The sequence below is a fragment of the Cervus canadensis genome, chromosome 5 (genome assembly GCF_019320065.1).
Source record: "Cervus canadensis isolate Bull #8, Minnesota chromosome 5, ASM1932006v1, whole genome shotgun sequence".
NCBI lineage: Eukaryota > Metazoa > Chordata > Mammalia > Artiodactyla > Cervidae > Cervus > Cervus canadensis.
Genome location: NC_057390.1, coordinates 6,586,685 through 6,608,295, shown reverse-complemented (window position 1 = coordinate 6,608,295; position 21,611 = coordinate 6,586,685). Strand labels below are relative to the sequence as shown.

The 21,611-nt window shown below is 47.2% G+C and overlaps 1 protein-coding gene across 2 annotated transcripts in view; it reads right to left on the bottom strand.

The window, feature by feature from the left end:
* Positions 1-14,459: 14,459 nt before the first annotated feature.
* Positions 14,460-21,611, bottom strand: part of IL1R2 (interleukin 1 receptor type 2) — a 39,292-nt gene continuing 32,140 nt past the window's right edge. For both annotated transcript variants that reach the window (XM_043468029.1, XM_043468030.1), the window contains exons 7-9: positions 20,649-20,784; positions 18,986-19,128; positions 14,460-15,292 (exon numbers count right to left, since the gene is read on the bottom strand). In XM_043468029.1, coding sequence (XP_043323964.1) covers positions 15,111-15,292; positions 18,986-19,128; positions 20,649-20,784 — 461 coding nt within the window. In that variant the 3' untranslated portion in view covers positions 14,460-15,110. The remainder of the gene's footprint in view (positions 15,293-18,985; positions 19,129-20,648; positions 20,785-21,611) is intronic.

Below are 21,611 nucleotides of genomic sequence, written 5' to 3'. Positions count from 1 at the left end.
AGAACTTGTCTGTCAATATAGGAGACATAAGAAATGTGGGTTCAATCCCTGGGTTGGGAAGATCCTCTGGGGGAGGGCATGGCAGCCCTCTCCAGTATTCTTGCCCGGAGAGTCCCATGGACAGCGGAGCCTGGTGGGCTACAGTCCATAGGGTCACAATGAGTTGGACATGACTGAGGTGACTTAGAACACAAGCAGGAAGAAAGAGGGAATCTGCTCCAGGCTAGGGGAGAAAATTTGTAAGGTAAGAAATGCTGGGGTCAGTGAGCATGGGGAGGCCAAGCGGCTCACAGTCCCCGACTCCCTTCCTCTCACCCCCACCTTGGCCACCCAATGCTCTGCATGCAGGGGCGGTGCGGCAGAGAATGGGAGGCTGAGGGTGGTGTCGTGATCAATCTTCTCCCCTGAAAGACTGTCATTTCAAGTGTGTTTCAGGAAACTTGTATTTAAAGAGAGGTGAAAGAACATAAAAAACCCTAAAGCATTGCCTGTGAGATAGCTCCTCAGGACCCTTTCTCTCCAGGAGGTTCCTGAAATCAACCCCAGCTTCTGACTCTGAAGATAAGTCTCCTAAATTTCCTCAGGATGTGCCCGCTGAGCAAAAGCTTCTGAAAAAGACCTGTCAGGTCCAAGTATTTACCAAAAACTGTGTGCTCAGCACTCAGCATAATTGCCAAAGGACTTTACTCTAAAAATATTTTTATTAGAGGCTAAAATAATTTAATCATAGGCTTCTATTAGTCAGAGCACCCTGTTGCCCGACAGCGATATCCTCCCAGACTTTAAAACAGGAAGCTCTAAGTCCATGGTACAGAAAACATTCGGAACCCTGCCAGGGACTCCGAAAGTCATCCTCCACCCTCACACGGAAGGTATTTTACACCTAAAACCAAAGGGGGGATTTGAAGATTCTTTTCACAGTGGGCTCGGGCTGAAGAGACAGAGCTTGGCAGAATTACCTCTTCAAGAAACAGCCTCTCTGTTTATGGTTGCCAGAGAGACGGATGGGGGAAAGGGACAGTTAGGGAGTTTGGGATAGACATCTACACACTGCTATACTTAAAATGAGTAACCAACAAGGACCTAATGGAGCACAGGGAACTCTGCTCCATGTTATGTGGCAGCCTGGCTGGGAGGGGAGTTTGGGGGAGAAGGGATGCGTGTATATGCATGGCTGAGTCCCTTGGCTGTTCACCTGGAACTGTCACAACACTGTTTGTTAATCAGCTATATTCAATAGAGTTTAAAATAATTTTTAACAAAAGAGAGAAAGAGCCTCTCTGACCTCTGAGTGCAGGCAGGAGTGATTCCTGGAATCAGATTCTAATCTTCTCTTTCCATCACAGAGAGAAACATCCTCCTTGGCCCTCAGAACAGACCAACTCCCATGAACACCCAGCAGCCAGCATAGTCTGTTCATTCATTCATTTGATGTCTTTGACTCTGAGAAATCTGCGGACCTCTGCTTTCTAAGTAACATTGATGAGAATGGATTCATTTAAAGCATTGAGCTACACACAGGAACAGAGATAAAATGGGCCCTTAAGGAAAAGCTGATTCTTGGACACTCTGGGAAGCAAGGGTGAGCTTCCTAGACCGACACGGAGGTGGGGAACAGGGGCTGTGCTTCACATGCCCAGAACCCTCGCACTGTCCTTCATTTATTCTTTCACTCATTCACTCACCTAGTGTCCAGTGGGTGTTTAATGCATGCTAAGCCTGAGTCACCAGGGCAAAGCCAAGGTGTAGAAGGTAAAGACCCTACCCTCAGGGAGCCTAGGATCCATCAGAAAGCACAGACAAGGATACAGACCACTGCCGGCCCTGGGGAAAGGCAAATTCAGAGGCTAAGGATGTGGCATCTGACTTAGAAAATTAAAGAGCTGAAACCAGGACTCCAGCTGGACCCTCATTAGACTCGCCTGAGGCCCCAGGAGCCCCCACCATCAGCAGCAGGGCCCACGTGGTGAGCTCAGAGGGCAGAGCACCGCCTTCCTCTCTCCAGATGGTCCCTGTGAGCAGCCAAGGCTGGAACCTCCCATTCACCTGGGCCACACAGGCTTGAAGCAGGTCCTCCACATCAGAACCATGTGCATGAGGGAGCAAGGTTTCATGCGGTCCTGACCGTTCAAACATCAAGAGAACATCCACTGCACGGTCAGAGGGTCATCCTCACAGGCCCGAGGGCTTGGGGGAGGCCACTGATCTTCTGAGGGTGGTTCTGTAGCTGAAGTGGGGCAGGGAGAGAGTGCTTCCCTTGGGAAGGCCTAGAACATTCCACTGACAGGCTTCCCTGGTGGCTCAGTGGTAAAGAATCCTCCTGCCAGTGCAGGAGACACGGGTTCAATCCCTGATTCAGGAAGACCCCATGTGCCTCGGAATCTAAGCTCACGCCCCACAACTGCTGAAGCCTGTGCCCTAGAGCCTGTGCTCAGAAACAAGAGCAGCCACTTCAGCCAAAAGCCCGAGCACTGGAACGGAGTAGACGGCCTCCCCACCCCACCCCCGCAGCTAGAGAAAGCCCGCGCAAAGCAATCAAGACACAGGGCAACCAAAACCAAAGAAATTAAGTATTTTTTAAAAATTGGTGATTCATTGGTTTGTTCCACTAAAGGTAAATCATGAAAATAAAAAGGAAGAAAAAAAAAGAAAGTTCTGCTCAGGGGGCCGTGGTCCTCAGTATTCTGGCCCAGGATTGTCTGTGCCTGATGATAACATTCCTGGGGACAGTTTGTCACCAGAAAGGGCCCAAAACACATAACTTAGGGTAAAAGACCCAGTAAGAAGTTCTGAACATGCTGGGTGGGGAAGAAAGGCCGTGACATGGCCCAGAGCCTGGGAGATGAGGGTGGAGGGAAAGACTACCCCCTGGAAATGCCTGCATTACTCATGAAAGCATCAGGACCAGAGGCTGAGCTACAACACACAAGTTGGATTTCGCAGATGTGATCACCACGGTGCTGTAGCTCACGCCTCTTGGAGGAACTGACCCAACAGACCTCACATTCCCAGGCCATGGGTTCTAGACAGAACACAGCAGGGCTCCGACCTTGAGTGAACACCAGACCACTCTAGAGGGCCTGTGAGCAATGGGTCCCGGGCCCAGCCCGCCAGCAGCCCTGTCACTTCCGGTGGCCTCCCTGGGATGCTGATGCTGCTGGTCTGGGGCCCATGCTCTGCGCTGGCACCTGTCTTCCCTTCCCCCTCCAGGCACCCCTGACGCTCTGCTGACACTCAGCACCTGCTTCTGGGAGCAGCATCTGTCTGGGAAATCTGCCCCAGAGACCAGTTCAGTTCAGTTCAATTGCTCAGTCATGTCCGACTCTTTGCGATCTCATGGACTGCAGCATGCCAGGCTGCCCAGTCCATCACCAGCTCCCAGAGTTTGCTCAAATTCATGTTCATGGAGTTGGTGATGCCATCCAACCATCTTATTCTCTGTCCTCCTGCCTTCAATCTTTTCTAATGAGTCAGTTCTTCGCATCAGATGGCCAAAGTATTGAGGCTTCAGCTTCAACATCCGTCCTTTCAATGAATATTCAGAGTTGACTTTCTTTAGGATGGACTGGTTTGATCTCCTTGCAATCCAAGGGACTCTCAAGAGTCTTCTCCAACACCACAGTTCAAAAGCATCAATTCTTCAGCACTCAGCATTCCTTATTGTCCAACTCTAATATCCATACATGACTACTGGAAAAACTATACTTTTGACTTATATGGACCTTTGTCAGCAAAGTAACGTCTCTGCTTTTTAATATGCTGTCTAGGTTGATCATAGCTTTTCTTCCAAGGAGCAAGTGTCCTTTAATTTCATGGCTGCAGCCACCAGCTGCAGTGATTTTGGAGTCCCCCAAAATAAAGTCTCTCAATGTTTCCACTGTCTCTCCATCTATTTCCCATGAAGTGATGGGACCAGACGCCATGACCTTACTTTTCTGAATGTTGAGTTTTAAACCAACTTTTCACTCTCCTCTTTCACTTTCATCAAGAGGCTCTTTTGTTCTTCTTCGCTCTCTGCCATAAGGGTGGTGTCATCTGCATATCTGAGGTTATTGACATTTCTCCTGGCAATCTTGATTCCAGCTTGTGCCTCATCCAGTCCAAGCATTTCAAATGATGTTCTCTGCATATAAGTTAAATAAGCAGGGTGACAATATACAGCCTTGGTGGACTCCTTTCCCAATTTGGAACCAGGCCATTGTTCCATGTCTGGTTCTAACTGTTGCTTCTTGACCTGCATACAGGTTTCTCAAGAGGCAGGTAAGGTGTTCTAGTATTCTCATCTCTTTAAGAGTTTCCCACAGTTTGTTGTCATCCGCACAGTCAAAGGATTTAGCTTAGTCAATAAAGCAGATATAGATGTTTTTTTCTGGAATTCTCTTGCTTTTCCAATGATCCAATGGATGTTGGCAATTTGATCTCTGGTTCCTCTGCCTTTTCTAAATCCAGCTTGAACATCTTGAATTTCACAGTTCACATACTGTTGAAGCCTCACTTGGAGAATTTTGGCATTTCTTTGCTAGCATGTGAAATGAGTGCAATTTTGTGGTAGTTTGAACATTCCTTGGCATTGCCTTTCTTTGGGATTGGAATGAAAACTGACCTTTTCCAGTTCTGTGGCCACTGCTGAGTTTTCCAAATTTGCTGGCATATTGAGTGCAGCACTTTCACAGCATCATCTTTAAGGATTTGAAAGAGTTTAACTGAAATTCCATCACCTCTGCTAGCTTTGTTTGTTGTGATGCTTTCTATGGCCCACTTGACTTCACATTCCAGAATGTCTGGCTTTAGGTGAGTGATCACACCATCATTGTTATCTGGGTCATTAAGATCTTTTATGTATAGTTCTTCTGTGTATTCTTGCCACTTCTTCTTAATATCTTCTACTTGTTAGGTCCATACTATTTCTGTCCTTTATGGTGCCCATCTTTGCATGAAATGTTCCCTTGGTATTACTACAATTTCATGTAATTGAGCCCAGAGATGTGATAATCTTATGCTAACATCAGGGTCATTTTTTAAGGGATGTGTAAAGTGAAGGTGGAGGTGGCACTAGTGGTAAAGAATTCACCTGCCAATGCAGGTTAGATGCAAGAGACTAGGGTTCTATTCCTGGTTGGGGGAGGTCTCCTGGAGGAAGAAATGGCAACCCACTCCGGTATTCTTGCCTGGAGAATCCCATGGACAGAGGAGCCTGGCAAGCTGCAGTCCATAAGATCTCACAGAGTTGGACATGACTGAAACAACTTAGCATGTGCTCAAAGTGAAATAAGTCAGATAGAGAAGGAGAAATATCATATGACATCCCTTATGTGGAATTTAAAAAGAAATGATAGAAATGAAATTACAAAACAGAAACGACTCACAGACTTAAGAGAATGAACTTACGGTGGCTGGGGGGGTTGTGGAGGGCAGGGATAGTTAGGGAGTTTGGGATGGACATGCACACACTGCTATATTTAAAGTGGATAACCAACAAGGACCCACTGTATAGCACAGGGAACTCTGTTCAGTGTCAGATGGCAGCCTGGATGGGAGTGGGGTTTAGGGGAGCAAGGATACATGTATATGTCTGGCTGAGTCCCTTGGCTGTTCACCTGAAACTCTCATAACATTGTTAATCGGCTATACTTAAACAGAAAAAGGTTTTTAGTTGTTTGTTTTTTTCAAATAAAGGGGTGTGTGGGAGGTCAAGTTGATGACGGAGGCCCAAGGAGCCACACCCTTCCCTGCAGAAGACAAGGCGACCTGGACTGTGGCCCCCTTCCCAGACAGAGCAGTCTCCCTGCTGGAACTAAGCAGGAAGAAACTGATGAGGAGGAAACACAGACCTTAATTTCAACATTTGTGAGGTTTGGTTTCATTGTACTTCAATTTACAAGGGCAAAGTAACTTAATCTTTGGACTTTAATGTCTTCTTAGGAACTAGACAATGGGAAAAGGCTGAAAATCAAACTTGGGAGTACAAAATAATATTTTGTGTTTGTTTTGGATACTGTCAAAGCCACAGACAAGAGACTCCATTTTATGTGCCGCACTAACTTTCAACTGCTAATGCTTGCCAGGTTTATGGTGACTGTTTTACTGGTGCTTAATAAAGGATGTTTCAGCCATGTGATCCAGCAGTCCCACTCCGGGGCATATATCCAGACAAAATTATAATTTAAAAAAAACACGTCTCCCTATGTTCACAGCAGCAATTTTCGCAACAGCCAAGGCATGGAAACCCTAAATGAGCCTCAGCAGATGACTGGGTAAAGAAGACTGGGTACATGGACACAATGTAACACCACTCAGCCAAGAAAAGAACAAAATAATGCCTTTGCTGCAACATGGATACAACCAGAGATTATCATACAAGTGAAGTAAGTCTGAAAGAGGACAAATTTCATGACATCCTTATATGCAGAACCTAAAATGTGATACGAATGAACATACATATGAAACAAACAGAATCACAGACATAGAGAACAGGCTTGTGGTTGCCGAGTGGGAGGGGGTTGGGGCAAGGGAGGAGTGGGAGTTTGGGATTAGCAGAGGCAACCTACTATACAAGGTCCTTCTGCACCGCAGACTATATTCACTATCCTTATGATAAAAGTGAAAGAAAGTGAAGTCACTCAGTCGTGTCCAGCTCTTTGTGACCCCATGGACTGTAGCCTATCAGGCTCTGCCCATGAGATTTTCCAGGCAAGAGCACTGGAGTGGGTTGCCATTTCCTTCTCCAGGGGATCTTCCCCACCCAGATATCAAACCCTATGATAAGCCATAATGGAAAAGAACATTTTTAAAAGAATGTATACATATGTACAACTAAATCACTTTGCTATACAGCAGAAATTAACACAAACATTATAAAAATCAGCTTAATTTAAAAATTAAAACTGAAAAAAATAAAGGCTATTTGATCATCTCCTTGAAAAGAATAAAATTGGGAGCCTCTCTGTTTGGCTGGCACTTTTCTTTTGGCCTTCCGATTTCCTTGCTCATCACTGTGTCAGACTAACTGGGCATAAATGTATTAAACACTTGTTTCTGAGGCTTTGATATCCAGGCTTCGCTGGCTCTGAAGGGACTTCCCCTCCCCAGGCTAGCCAATCCCCAGAGCATGTGTTTCGAATAGAGTCCACACCCCAAACATCTCCTTTATCAGCTCTCACATCACTGGGCCACTCTTCACCTGCCCCAACCCACACCCCAGACCACCAGGGACAGCCCCATGCCCCAGAGCTCACTGAAATGATTCAGACGAGCTGCCACTAAGCCCACTTCCCCTGCATCACCCATTCCTTCTACAGGAACCACAATAAGGGCTCTCTCCTCAGCCCCCCGACCCACAAGGGCGCTTCCCCGTGTGACCCTACAAGGTTCAGCACGCCCCTTCTCTTGGGATCTGTGAGTAACATGCCATCTTTCCAGTGACACTCATCTCCTGATCTGCTTGCCTCGCCAGCCCTGAAAAATAATAAAACCTACATTTTCATGTGGTTACTGGGGACAGGAAATACAGTCAGGTGAGTTTCCAGCTCTGAGTAGAGCGTGGTTTTGCTGCTAATCTCATTCCCATCATGTTCTGAATCATTTCTGAGCCTTCTAGAGGCTAAGTGCATGTTGTCCGACAGCAGGCTCAGAATGATCCAGAAAGTGCACCTGTATTTCCTGGACTGAGTGGGACTGTATTGGTGGGCTGCTCACCTCCATCCCCGTGGGGTAAGCAGGACCCTGGCTGGAGTCCCAAGAGCCAGGAGAACAAGCGCCAGCGAAGGCGACAGGACCACTTGGGTCCCATTTCTGGCATTTGGTGCTTCCTTCCATGTGGAAGGACCCCCATGAGTCACTCCTGTTCCCTCACGGATTATAGACGAGTTGGGAGAGGAGCTGGACTCATGTGGCTCAGTGCTTCTGGTCAGTCAGGCTGCGCTCTGCCCGCCTCCCCTCGACCCCAAAAGACAAATATTTACCCTGCCCCTTCCTCCCACGTTCTTGAAAAGAACTTGCCCCCAGCCTGGACCAGCTGTTCTCAGCTGTGCTGAATTCTGGAATCCAGTCTTAGGCAACCCTTTGTGGCTGCACATCGAAGCCACCTTCTCTGGGAAATAATATTTAAACTCCTCGGTTTCCTCATCTCTCAAACATGAATTATAGTATCCACCTTGCAGATTTTTTTTGAGGATTAAATTAGTTACAACAGAAAATCTTGCACATTTACAGATGCTTAAATGTCTGTTTCCTCTTGTCCATTCTTGCTTTTTCTTTTTTCCTCTCCCACATCAACAGCTTTTCTCCCAGAGTCCCTGCCTCTGGCCGAGCAGCTCCTGGCCCCGCGGAGCCTGAGTTCTGGGCCTCCCTCAGGGCTCGGCAGCTGTGCCGTTTCTGAAGAAGCAGTGGTCAGCACCCCTGGGAGTCTCTCTGCAGGAGGGTTGATCTGGTTTTTCTCTGTCTGCCAAGGAATGAGGAAGTGGTTTCGGCAGGCGGCCAGGGAGGAGGAGGGTGGCTCTGTGGCCAGGCCTGTGGGAGAGAGGCTGTCAGGCCTCCAGCATCACCACTGGGATGCCTGGAACGGGGGTCCCTAGGACAGTACGCGGCGGCTCCTGACAGCATAGCCGACAGAGGCTGCAGCCCGGGGAGGGGGCGCAGCTGGGCCGCTTGCTCCCCAGTCGGGTCACCCCAGAACACTCTGTAGGGTGACAGCGCTCTCAGAGGCCAGCAGCTGTAACACGGGGCCCCGACAAGACGGCGTGAGTGACAGACACCAGTGGGGGTGGAGGGCGGGACAAGGACAGGTCAGAACCACAAAAGCACAAGACCCGTTTCATGTTGGAGGGAGCCACGGTGAGAACCATGGAATCGAACAGAGAGAGTTTGGGAGCAGGGTCAGGAAAAGGGGAAATCGAGGGTCTCACTGAGGCCATCCCGTTTGTTCACACAGGCTCGCAAGTTCCCGGAGAACTCAGGTCACACACAACTTATCCATCCCCCCAGCAGACACTTCCTCAGGGCCTGTGGGTGCTGGGGATACATCAGTGAGCAAGAACACCCCTGCCCTGGGGGGCTGTCACGGTAGAAAGACAACCCCACCTTCTCCGAGAAGCACCTATCTGCTCCCGGAGCATACGAAATGCTTGAGACATCAAATTTCATTTCTCACGCATAAATTATTGTTGCTACCTGTCATCCTCGGGCAGTCCTTGGGCTGGTGAGATGTGATGACCTCAGGCTTGTTTTTCCTATGGGCAGCAGAGAAGTGCAAGGCGGTCAGATGCTATCTCCCCCTGCACCCGTTTTGTAGGAGGAGGTGAAAAAAATTCACCTTAAGAAAGTGAAACCAATGGAATCAAAGTAAAACGGATGAGATCAGTCACATTAAGAACCATCTTGTTTCTTTTTGTTTAATTTGGACTCAGGTGCTCAGAATTAGATTAATCAGAATCTTTGGTTCAGAGCACATACACTTAAGTGGCCTGTTACTTGATCTATTTGATAAAAATAAAAATCCACCACCCAATATAAGAGCCAGGGCATTCTTGGTGGCTCAGTGGTAAAGAATACACTTGCAATGCAATGCAATGCAGGGACGCGGGTTTGATCCCTGGATTGCAAAGAGCTTCTGGAGAAGGAAATGGCAACCCACTCCATTATTCTTGCCTGGGAAATCCCACGGACAGAGGAGCCTGGTGGGCTACAGTCCTTGGGGCTGCAAACAGTTGTACCTGCCTTAGTGACTAAACAAGAGTGTGACAGCCAGCACTTGAGGAAACTTACATATCCCTCCACATCTCCACCCTGGCCCTACCTGTCACCTGATGACGTCACTATCCTGAAACTTACATTTCTCATTCTCCCGCTTTCTCACGTGTTAGTCGCTCAGCCGTGTCCAACTCTGTGCGACCCCATGGACTGTAACCCGCCAGGCTCCTCTGTCCATGGGATTCTCCAGGCCAGAATACTGGAGCGGGTCGCTATTCCCTTCTCCAGGGGATCTTCCCAACCCGGGGATCAAACCCGGGTCTCCCACACTGCAGGCGGATTCTTTTCCACCTGAGCCACCAGGGAAGCCTGCTTTCTTAAAAGTACAGGCCATTTTAAACCCTTCAAATCACACATTGCTCTTTAAATATAGATACATTCACATACAGTTAAAATAGCCTTATCGGGGGAGGAGCCAAGATGGCGGAGGAGTAGGACAGGGAGACCACTTTCTCTCCTACAAATTCATCAAAAGAATATCTGAACGCAGAGCAAACTTCACAAAACAACTTCTGATCGCTAGCTGAGGTCATCAGGCGCCTAAAATAGCCTTATCACATGTGTTCAGATATAAGTTGGAATGTTAATATACGCACATGTACGTATGTAGAGAGTTTCGTTTTAGTTGTTTTTCACTTTATATAAACGGGTGTGTGTGTGTGCTCGCTTGTGTCCAACTCTTGCAACACCATGAAATGTAGACCGCCAGGCTCCTCTGTCCAGCAGGCAAGCGTGCTGGAGTTGCCATTTCCTCCTCCAGGGGATATTCCCAACCTGGGGCTCCAACCTCAGGTATCCTGCATTGGCAGGGGGGTTCTTTACCGCTGAGCCACCAGGGAAGATCATATAAAAGGACATCATTCTATAAATCACTGTTTCTGGGATTTGCTATTCCTTCAAGAGTATATTTCTAAGATTCAACCGCAGGTAGCTGTCATTTATTGTCACCTTTGTAGAAGATTCCACTGTGCTATGACATCTCAGTTTATGTACCCATTGTCTTGTCTAGTGGGCATCTGCGTTGCTTCTACGTGTTTTTTTTAAACTGCTCTAGGACGGAAACTTTTAAACATAGAGAGATTGGTGTAAGGAATGTCCTACGCGCCATGACCGGTGTAAGCAATGATCAGCACGTGGCCAATCTTATTTCCCCCACATCACTCCCACTCCAGCACTAGACTTGTGCACGCATGCTAAGTTGCTTCCGTTATGTCTGACTCTTTGCAACCCCATGGACTATAGCCTGTCAGACTCCTCTGTCCAGAGGATTCTTCAGGCAAGAATTCTGGAGTGGGTTGCCATTTCCTCCTCCAGAGGATCTTCCCAACCCAGGGATCAAACCCACATCTCCTAAGTCTCCTGCATGGGGAGGCGGGTTCTTTGCCTCTAAGGCCACCTGGGAAACCCAGGTGTCCCACTTACTCCTTGATATTATCATAAATCAGTGCCCCAGACTCCCCAAGTGTCTCCCACTTTCTCTGACGCCGTGACCCAGACTTCAAATCTTTGGGGAGGAGAGGAAATGCGTAAGGGAGCTGTCAGGCAGAGTCTGGTAGTGGTGGCTCTCCCGGCTGCAGGCTGCTTCTTTTCTGGGTCATGGCTGAAGCCGCCCAAATCTGAAGGTGGGGTGAAGAGCCCTGGAGGAGGTGCCCCAGGAGGGAAGCAGGACGAATGCCACGTGGCCCCCGAGCTGAAGACCCAGCAAAGGAGAAGCCCCTGGAGCCGTTCACAAGGTTCTCACCTGTCCGCCTTCTCCAACCTCACTTTCCACTCCTTCGCGTGAAAGTTCCTGATGGGTGCAAAAGACCTCTGCCTGCACCGTCTTACTTCTCTTGCCTTGCCAGCTTTGAAAACAGGCAAAGAAGGGGAGAGATGATAGTAACAGGGAATCTAAAATGAAGGGTCAAAACTGCCCATCATCTCCTTGTCCAAACCAGCCATCTGCAAACCTTTTCTGTAAAGGGCCAGAGGGTAAATTCTCCAGCCAGAGCTCCACTACTCAGCCCCACCTTCAAAGAGCCAGGGGAGCCGTGGACGGAGCATCCACAAACAGGCCTTCCTGTGTCCTGATAAAGCTGAATTTATAGAAACAGAGGCCATGCTGGATTTGGCCAGAAAACTCATTTGCTGACCTTTGGTCTAAACAATACAGCTATATTTACCTCTGTCTATTCCTGGGTTATTTTTGTTTGTTTGTTTGGCCTTGCCACTCAGCTTGTAGGATCTTAGTTTTCCCGACCAGAGATGAAACCCGAGTCCACAGCCATGAAAGCCCTGGAGTCCTAACCACTGGACTGCCAGGGAATTCCCACTATGGTTTTTGATTATTAAACAGCCAAAGACATTTAAAAAAAAAGATAAACAAAAAGAACGAAAGCCTCTGTTAACGACTGCAGGGTCAGTCCTGTTACTGCCCCCATTTCTCAGATAAGAAGACTGACCCACCGTGAGATGGAAGGCCATCCTTGGACCCATGCCTTGCTGCAGGGTCACCAAGGCAGCTTGGCATGAACCTAAGAAACACGTGTTCAGTCTCTGGGTTTTGCTTTTCTCCTTGTCTCAGTGCAAACAAATTGTAACATGGCCGCAACCACTTAAACTGCATATCGCAGGACACAAGAGTGGCTCCTCTCTTGCTGTCCGTGCGTCCCACGCGTGAATCGTACAGACCTCCCCTACGCCCACTCACACGAGAGTGCTCACCCTCCGCTCCAGGCCCGAGATTGTTCTGATCCTTAGGCCAGAAGGGCTCCACCTGCTAGCCTATTAAGGGGGAACGTCTTTAACCTGAGGGGCTGTGAGGTCAGGCCTGAAGCTGGTTTCCCGGGTAACCAATAAGCCAATCTGCATCAATTCCCTTTAGAACCGGTAGCTTCCTGCTCTTCCCTGGTAGCTCAGCTTAAGGAATCTGCCTGCAACGCAAGAGACTCAGGTTCAACCCCTGGGTCGGAAAGATCCCCTGAGAAGCAAGTGGCAACCCACTCCAGTGTTCTTGCCTGGGAAGTCCCATGGACAGAGGAGCCTGGCGGGCTGCAGTCCAAGGGGTCACCGAGAGTTGGACACGATTGAGCAACTGACGCTGCCTGCTCCCCCAGGAGGGAAGTGCCACCCTGTGCAGCTAGCCAGCCACGGTGGGCTGTGGCTCCAGGACACCAGGCCCCATCCAACAAGCCACTCGTCTCTGCCACTGTTTCCAAGCTTTCTTGGGTCTCCAGCCTCGGCAATTACAAGACTTGTAGACCTGCGGGGTGCAGTCCAATTGTATAAGACAATTACTGTTTTGCCTACAAACTTCCCTTAATACTATAAATATCCTGGTCTCAGAATCTTGATAATTATCACTTATAACTGAGGCATAATGTTTCATCATCAGGGTGGTAAGTTTCACTGAATGTTATCTCCTGTCTACTTTATTGAATCAGGTCCTAAGTTCCCAGGAATAGCAGTACTGGGCATCTCTATGGTCCTCATAGTGGGGTACCGCAGAGGGGAGGCTTGTGGTGTTTGCCACTTTCTGTGATGTAAATTCTCCCACCAGAGTTGGTTTTAAGCTACAGTATGACACCACCGAACACAGTAACTGGCTCTTTTGCAAGCCGGTCCCAGGTGGCGCAGGGGTAAAGAACCTGCCTGCCAACAGGAGATGCGGGAGACTCTGTTTCGATCCCTGGGTCAGGAAGATCCCCTGGGGTAGGAAATGGCAACCCACTCCAGTGTTCTTGCCTGGAGAAGTCCACAGCGGGAGGAGCCTGGAGGGCTACAGTCCATGGGGTCGCAGAGTCGGACGCGACTGCGCCCACACGCACAGGACTGGACGCTGGTCCCAGCACACCCCTGGCGTCACATGCACTCCTTGCCACCTCCCAGTGCCCGTGTTTGCACGGCATCACAGGGTGCGAGCGTGACTGTTTTGTAGTCATCTTGGTATCACCTTTTAACACTGGATAGCGGAGGATGAGATGACTGGATGGCATCACCAACTCAATGGACATGAATTGGAGCAAACTCCAGGAGACGGCGAAGGACAGGGAAGCCTGGCGTGCTGCAGTCCGTGGGGTCACAAAGAGTCAAACAGGACTTAGCAACTGAACAACAACAAAAGTGTGTGAGTGCTGATTTAATTCATCTCTGGTTATCACCGAAACCATGGTTCCCTGGTGCATGTCTCTTCTGCAATTCTTCACTCATGTTCCTTCATCTGTTCAGTTCTGACACCTTTCTTAGAACCCTGAATCACTCTGCAGATTATAGTTATTAATGCCTTGATCTTGCTTGGCAATTTGACATTTTGCTTTTATTATTCTATTATGCAGAAATTATAACATAATGAATCCTGCCCATCTTTACTCTGGTGGTTCTTTTATTGCTATAAAGAGAATTCATCCTATTTTCTTCTATTCTACAAATAATTAAATGCCCAGGGAACAGCAGGCTTGATTTTAGGTACAGGGAATATATAGTCGTGCTCAAAATAACATCTCTGCCCTCAAGAAGCTCCCATGCTGGTGGGGAAAACAGACAGAAAAGAAACAAGCAAATACATAATGGAAGGTCTGGTGGGGTAAGAGCTAAAATGACACAAAGCGTAGTGGGTGGGGGTCAGAGAGGGATGGAAAGAGAGGGTCTCTTATAAGGGCCTGTGGGAAGATCACATTTGAACCAAGACTTGAATAGGTAAAGGAGTGAGTCACGCCAATTTTCCTGCAACTCGATTTTTAAATTTAACTCATTAACTTAGCAGGAATTTATTTTTGGTATATTATATAAAAGAGGCTGTGATTTTTTTTTCCACAATGTGTATGCAATCATCTCAACACTCTTCCTTTCTTTTTATTTTCAGAAGTTTAATTATGAAAACTGAATCCATTTCTCCATTCACTAGTATGTTATGTATTTTTCAGACCATCTATTTGACACTACCATTTTCTGGATCATCCTTTTAAAAAGCATTTACCAATTTTTGAGGATTCTACCTCTTTAGTATTTCTAAATCATCCTTTCCAGTTTCGAGATAAAATTCCACTTTTCCAAAAGGAAAACCATTCCTTCACTATTTTTGTATCTAGAACATCTGCCACAGAGCATAGCCAACATAGAACTTTTAACACATTTTTATGAAATGAATAAATGAATTTCAAAACTCATTTCGATGTTTCCAACTCTTATTCAAAGGGCACTTCATACCCACCCACATGCACACTGGTTCCCGTGATCTGGTTTCACAATAAACATTATGTGGACATTTCAGTCTCTCACTACAATCCACTATAAACACAGTAGCTTTGGTAAACAACCGAGGACAAGAAGAGCATCCTTCACAAAGCTGAGCCGCTTCCGTTGGAAAGGACTTGGCTTGATGTGAACTATTTTATTTCCTTTATTTTACTCGGATAGGATTGCGAGTCTGGATGGCCAGTCTTTAACTCCATCAAACCATAGTCTTTTCCAGTTCTGCATTTATACCGTCTGTGTATCCATATGCCCCCCAGAACCAAGATGACGAGGAACAGGGGGGCAAGCATGATCTCCCAGGAGAACGTGGCGGCTGTAGGAAGAACAGAGACACATGAGAGGTGAACAAGCTCCTGTGGCCAAATAGGACACTGCCGTGCACTCTACAGGGAAGGAAACTGCCTTCGTTTCTTCTAACATGTATGCACTGATTTTCAGAAAGTATGTCCCCTACGCCCGGATCAAGGGTACCTGAGAATGATATTGGTGGCATTATGGAAACAAGGAGGGTAAAACAGGAATCTACTGGCAGTCCAGTGGTTCACTAGAAAAGCCCCTGAAGCTGGGAGAGACTGAAGGCAAGAGGAGAAGGGGATGGCAGACGATGAGATGGTTGGATAGCATCACTGACTCAATGGACATGAATTTGAGCAAACTCTGGGAGATGGTAGAGGACAGGGAAGCCTGGTGTGCTTCAGTCCTTGAGGTCACAGAGTCAGACATGACTTAGTGACTGAACAACCAGTGGTTAAGACTCCAAGCTTCCAGTGTAGGGGGCACAGGTTTGATCCCTGGTTGGGGAAGATCCCATGTGCCCCACAATGGGTAAAGAAACAAATAACAACAACAACAAAGTCAAGTAGAACAAATATCCATCAGAGAGAAGCAGTGTAGATTTTGGCGGTGGGGCGGGGCATGTGTCAAGGTCTAATTTTGTTCCACCTGCTGGACTGTATGCAATAAGGTGTCTATCAAGGTCTTTGCTGGCCAACTGTGATGTGGTCATGGTATAATATGTCCTTCTCCAGGGAGTCTTGGTGTCAGGAGGAGTCAGTAAAGTAACAAAGGAAAAGAAAAATTTGGAATAAAGGAGCTTTAGGTGTCAAAATTATTGCCGGGATCCAGTTATTTTAAGTTCTGCTCCTTTGCAGCTCTGTGTGATGAAAATATAGGAAACAAGTGTTGATTAAAAGTTACCAAGTGGTGCAGGAGAGGGGTAAGTTGGGAGGTTGGAACTGGCACATATACACGATATAAAATAGATAACTAACAAGGACATACCATATAGCACAGGGAACTCTACTCAATACTCTGTAATAACCCATATGGGAAAGAATCCAAAAAAGAATGGATGCCTGTCTGTGTATAACTGAACCACTTAGCTCTGCACCTGAAACCAACACAACGTCGTAAACCAACTATACTCCAGAATATAATAACAATTAAAGTTTAGAAAGCCAACAAGCATATTTTCACACTTTAAAATGGTGACTGTTACGGTATGTGAATAATAGGTCAATAAAATAAATATAAAAGCATAAAAAAAAGAGTAAAGATGGAATTAGAGAGGGTGTAGTTCAGATGCAGAGAACAAATGAACGGATACCGAGAGGTAACAGTAGGGGTGGGGGATGAACTGGGAAGTTGGGACTGACATATATACACTAGTGATACTGTGTGTAAGATAGATGATTGATGAGAATCTACTGTACGGCACAGGAAACTCAGTGTTCCGTGGTTACCTAAACGGGAAGAAAATCCAAAGAAGAGGAGATAAATGCAAACATAGAGCTGATTCACTTTGCTGTGAGCAGAAATTCATACATTGTAAAGCAGCTACGCTCCAATAAAAATTGATGAAAAGGTTAACAAGTGTATTACTTGTTATAGTCACAAAAGAGGCTCTGATTATTGATCACACATGGATGAGGAGGCCAGAATTCTATATTTCTAAGCTATTATTTATTCTACTCTGTGCAGATTTGGGGGAAAAAACACAATCTCAGGCAACTTCTCCAGATGATTCTTGCATCTTAAAATTCCACAAACCGAGCGAAGTTTTCATTTTTCAAGCAACTATTGGGAGGCACCTCTGAGCCCTGGTGAAAGCTTTCAGCTGTGAGCTCTGTGATTAGCCACAGCCAACTCAGCAAAGGACATGCAAGGTCAGGGCTCACGTCCTAGAAATGTGAGCAGGTTCCCAGCCTCAGGACCAGACACGCCGTGGCTTCCTCTGGGTTACTGCTCTGCAGCCTGGCAGTGGATCCTCCATTTCTAAGTCTGCACCACCACCAGCTCCTTCACGGAGAAATGATCTGAGACGTCAGGCCTTGCTTCTGTGCTCTGACAACGGTTCTCAAAATACATCATGAACGGAGCTTGCTAAGTGTCAGTCTTTGGCCTCCCCCCCACCCCAGAGAATTTCACTGGGTAGGTCTGGGGGTGACCCAGGAATCTGCATTGTCAACCAGTGGCTCAAGTGCAGGATGGTGGTGTGTACAGATCACAGTTGCAGAGAAGTTGTATTGCGTGGTCATTCCTGCCCTGAGACTTATCCAGATCCTCAGCTTTCCACTAAAAGCTTGCCTGATGTTTCAAGTTAAGGAATTTAGCACTTTTCTATGTATGGGAAGATGCAAGAGTCTGGGCTAACTAAAATCGATCCTTTCCTATACATCTCAGCTTTCTGGGGCCAGTATCTCGTGGTTTTTCACAGCCTCCCCCCGTGGTCACTGTAGGAAGTGGGTGCAGCCTGGTGGGGGCCCGGACCATAGGTATTGTTCTTCCTGGGTGCCCTCCAGAAATAACTCTCAACTTAAAAACAAACAAACTTGTCTGCAGCTGCCTCCTCTGCAAACACCCAAACGTGGGCAGCTGTGTTTACTGATTGTGCTGAGGCCCAGAAGTCAGGATAAGGTACCCAGTGGGAGTCACTTTGTCCCTTCCCTTCTTGTCCTTCGAGCAGTTGACAGACTACATCACTCACACCTCCCTTGCCTGCTCAGCACTCAAACACTGAGAAGAAATCGATCTGTCAAAATGATTTTTTTTATTTTGAAAGTTGCTCAGTCATGTCCGACTCTTTGCAACCCCACGGACTATAGCGTCCATGGAATTCTCCAGGCCAGAATACTGGAGTGGGTAGCCTTTCCCTTCTCCAGGGGATCTTCCCAACCCAGGGATCAAACCCAGGTCTCCCAAACTCCGGGAGGATTCTTTACCAGCTGAGCCACGTCAAAAGGATAAATCAGGTTTTTCTTTTCTCCTTGTTTCAATGTTCTTCCCTGAGTAGTGAGCTGACCCAGCTACAGTCTTGCACTTTATTTCCTGATGTTGCTATTATTTAGTTGCTCAGTTGTATCTGATTCCTTGTGACCCCAGGGACTATAGCCAGACAGGCTCCTCTGTGCATGGGATTTTCCAGGCAAAAATACTGGAGTGGGTTGCCATTCCCTTCTCCAGGGGATCTGCCCAACCCAAGAATCAAACCCGTTTCTCCTGCATCACTGGCAGCTTCTTTACCACTGAGCAACCTGAGAAGCCCTATCTCCTGGTGACTGATGGCTTGAATCCTAAAGCCACCTGAGCTCTGGGTACCTCCCAATTCCCAGCCCTGGGAGGATGAAGTTTCTCAACCTCAGGATGAAAAACCTCCCACCCGCCTCGAGGGCTCAGGGAAGCACACTGGCCCTGCTGATCCGGCAGAACCACAGGAGACACGGGGTTTGGTTTTGTTTTGTTTTTTAACCCTATCACAGAACCATTTTGTCTTTTTTCCAAAAAATCAGCTTCCTCTTTGAATCTTCCTTTGAGTATAATCTCCCAAAGCCTGCCTCCACCCTACCAAAAACATTCACAAAAACGAAGAGATGTGTTTTCTGAGCTCCACTAACAGAAAACTCACAGACTAAGTAACCACCTGCTGAATCAGGACCTTTGTTTCCCATCCACAGAGCACCCAACACTTGTCTTTCCCTTTCACAACTCACCCCCCCAAAATCCATACCTTCTTTGACCGTGGTGCGAAGCGTCTGGAAACTCATCGTATTACGGACAACACATTTAAAATCCGTGTGCAAATCCTCTCTTCTGACGGGATCAAAAATCAGTGGCACTTCAATGTAGTTCTCATTGTTTTCTGAGTATGCCCTGAGTAAGAAAAGAGTGAGCTCAATACCCACTGTCAAATGCCCGCTTGTCTTTTCAATACCGACACCTACACGCTCTCAGAGCTCCGCCGTACTCAAACTGATGGCTCGGTTTACCAAGTGAGGGCCACTTGCCATTACAGTTGTTATTTATTTGGGAGAATTTCTAAGCCTATTCCTGAAGGTGAGAATAACTCTTAAGATGCTGGTCACTGTGATAGGATGCTTGTGACGATGAGAACTTAGAGAAGCCAGCTTCTTTGGATAAATAGGTGGGGGTGGTGGTGGGGGGGGCACTTTTTAAGGCTCTTGATGAACAGTGAACCATTGGTGGGAACAGAAATATCTAGTCTGGGGAAATTGGACTCTATGACCAACAAATCATTTGCATATTGAAGGGAGGGAGGGAGTTTCCAGGAATCCCATCCTCCTCAGTGTCTGCTCTCATCAGCATTCACTGCCAGCTCTCACTCTGGAAGTTCAAGTTCAGAACCAAGGGCGGCAGACGCGGGGGAGGGCTCTAGTCAACATCACTGCCATTTGTAATGTTCCAGGAATCCAAAGATGCTTCACATTACTTAATAGTACAAATAAAAATATCGTGGCTGTGGATCCACTGTGACTATTTTTTTTTTTCATCCATGGGGGAAAAAATAGGCTCCTTTAAGTAAACGGATAGTATGAGCAAGCTGACATGTGGCATGTGAGTTCTGCCCAAACTTCTTGCAACGAGGATCCACAAGCAAAGGGCTGTGCTAACCACGCCTAATTTCTATCCACTAAACTGCATCCAGAAAGTTCTTGTTGGATAGATCTTTCCAAAAAGACAAGAATTTGGCAAGCAAAAATTCAGGCAAATTCAGAGTACTGACACCACAATTTTAAAAATCCTTTATAATTTGGAACATGGAAGGGTCTGCCTTCCTCACACAAAAATGGTTCCCATTTACAAGGCCTGACTGTTCTGCGTTCAGAGTGAGAAAACATTTTAAAGAGATAAAGGCTTTTGAGAACAGAATTCTTGCTTTCTTTCATAGCATCCTTCCTTAGAGACTGTGGTAGCCCACGGCTTCCTGAGAAATAGGCGGGGCTCAGATCCTGCGCTATATCTCAAGGTCTCTTTAAGGGCTGTGAAAATGTTGGACTCTCAGGTTGCAAAGTCAGAAATGGACACATCTTAGCTCAAAGTATTTGTTTGAAAACTTTAACACTCCAGAGAAAAAGGTTTAATTAAACAACTAGAAGAGGAAGCACCAACCAAGTATCAGGCTGCTATTCAACTCATAGCATTACAAGCCTTGATTCTCAAGAGCAGTTGATGATTCTTAGCAAAACTCAATGTCGAAGATGCTAAAAATCCAACGGATTAGAATAAAAAGATATACATAGGTTTATACTGTGTACGTGTGTGTGCGTCATATAGGATGGGTTGGCTAGGACACTGTCTGTACAAGAAGTGAGCCTGTGGAGGGTCACAACAGCTCTGCCCGGGGGACAAGGAAGATCCCCCCCATCACTTACTGGCGCTCCCCCTCGGTCACACGGCCCCCGTGGTAGGCGTCCTCTATGAGGGTGTTGTTGGCCGTCCACCACAGCAGAGTGGTTGTGTGTATGCCGGCTCCCAGAAACACCTTACACGGGATTGTCAGTCTTGACCCTGTAACAGCAAGACATAGCGCGTCAGACATCAGAGCCCAGCTGGCGGACAGGGGTCAGGTCAGGGGATCTGAGCAGTGGGCCTTTCTACTTCTTCCCAGACACCCTCACCACACTACTGTTTTTTCTTAGAAGGAATCTTAGCTCCCTTAAGCTTTCACCTAGAGCGTCAGTATTTACTAAGCATCTCCAACTCCTTCCTCATGGCAGATGGAAAGCCAAAGGCAAACAGCTTCCCAAGGCCACTGGGCTCCTACAGAGCATTCTGAAGTCCCAGGCCACCTTCCTCCACAATTCATTCTCGCTGCCTCCAAAAATCCGGGTGTGTGTGTGGATTCTCTTTGCCCACTGCTGGCCTCGGCTCTCCTGTTTGCCCAGGGAGCTCTCCACCCAGGTCGTGTTCATTTAGGATTAACCCTTTCAAAAGTCACTGTGTTTTACATTCATGGTCCAAAAGGATACATGCACCTCAGTGCTCATTGCAGCACTATTTACAATAGCCAGGACATGGGAGCAACCAAAATGTCCACAGAGGAATGGATAAAGAAGATGTGGTACATATGTACAATGGAACATTGTGTATGTGTGTGTATATGTGTGTTAGTCGCTCAGTGGTGTCTGACTCTTTGTGACCCTGTGGACTATAGTGCGCCAGGCTCCCCTGTTCGTGGGACTCTCTAGGCAAGAATACTAGAGTGGGTTTCCATTCCCTTCTCCAGGGTAATCTTCCTGACCCAGGGATTGAATCTGCATTGCAGGCAGACTCTTTACCAGCCGAGCCACCAGAGGAGCCCAAAGAAGATGCGGCACATATATGCAATGGAATAT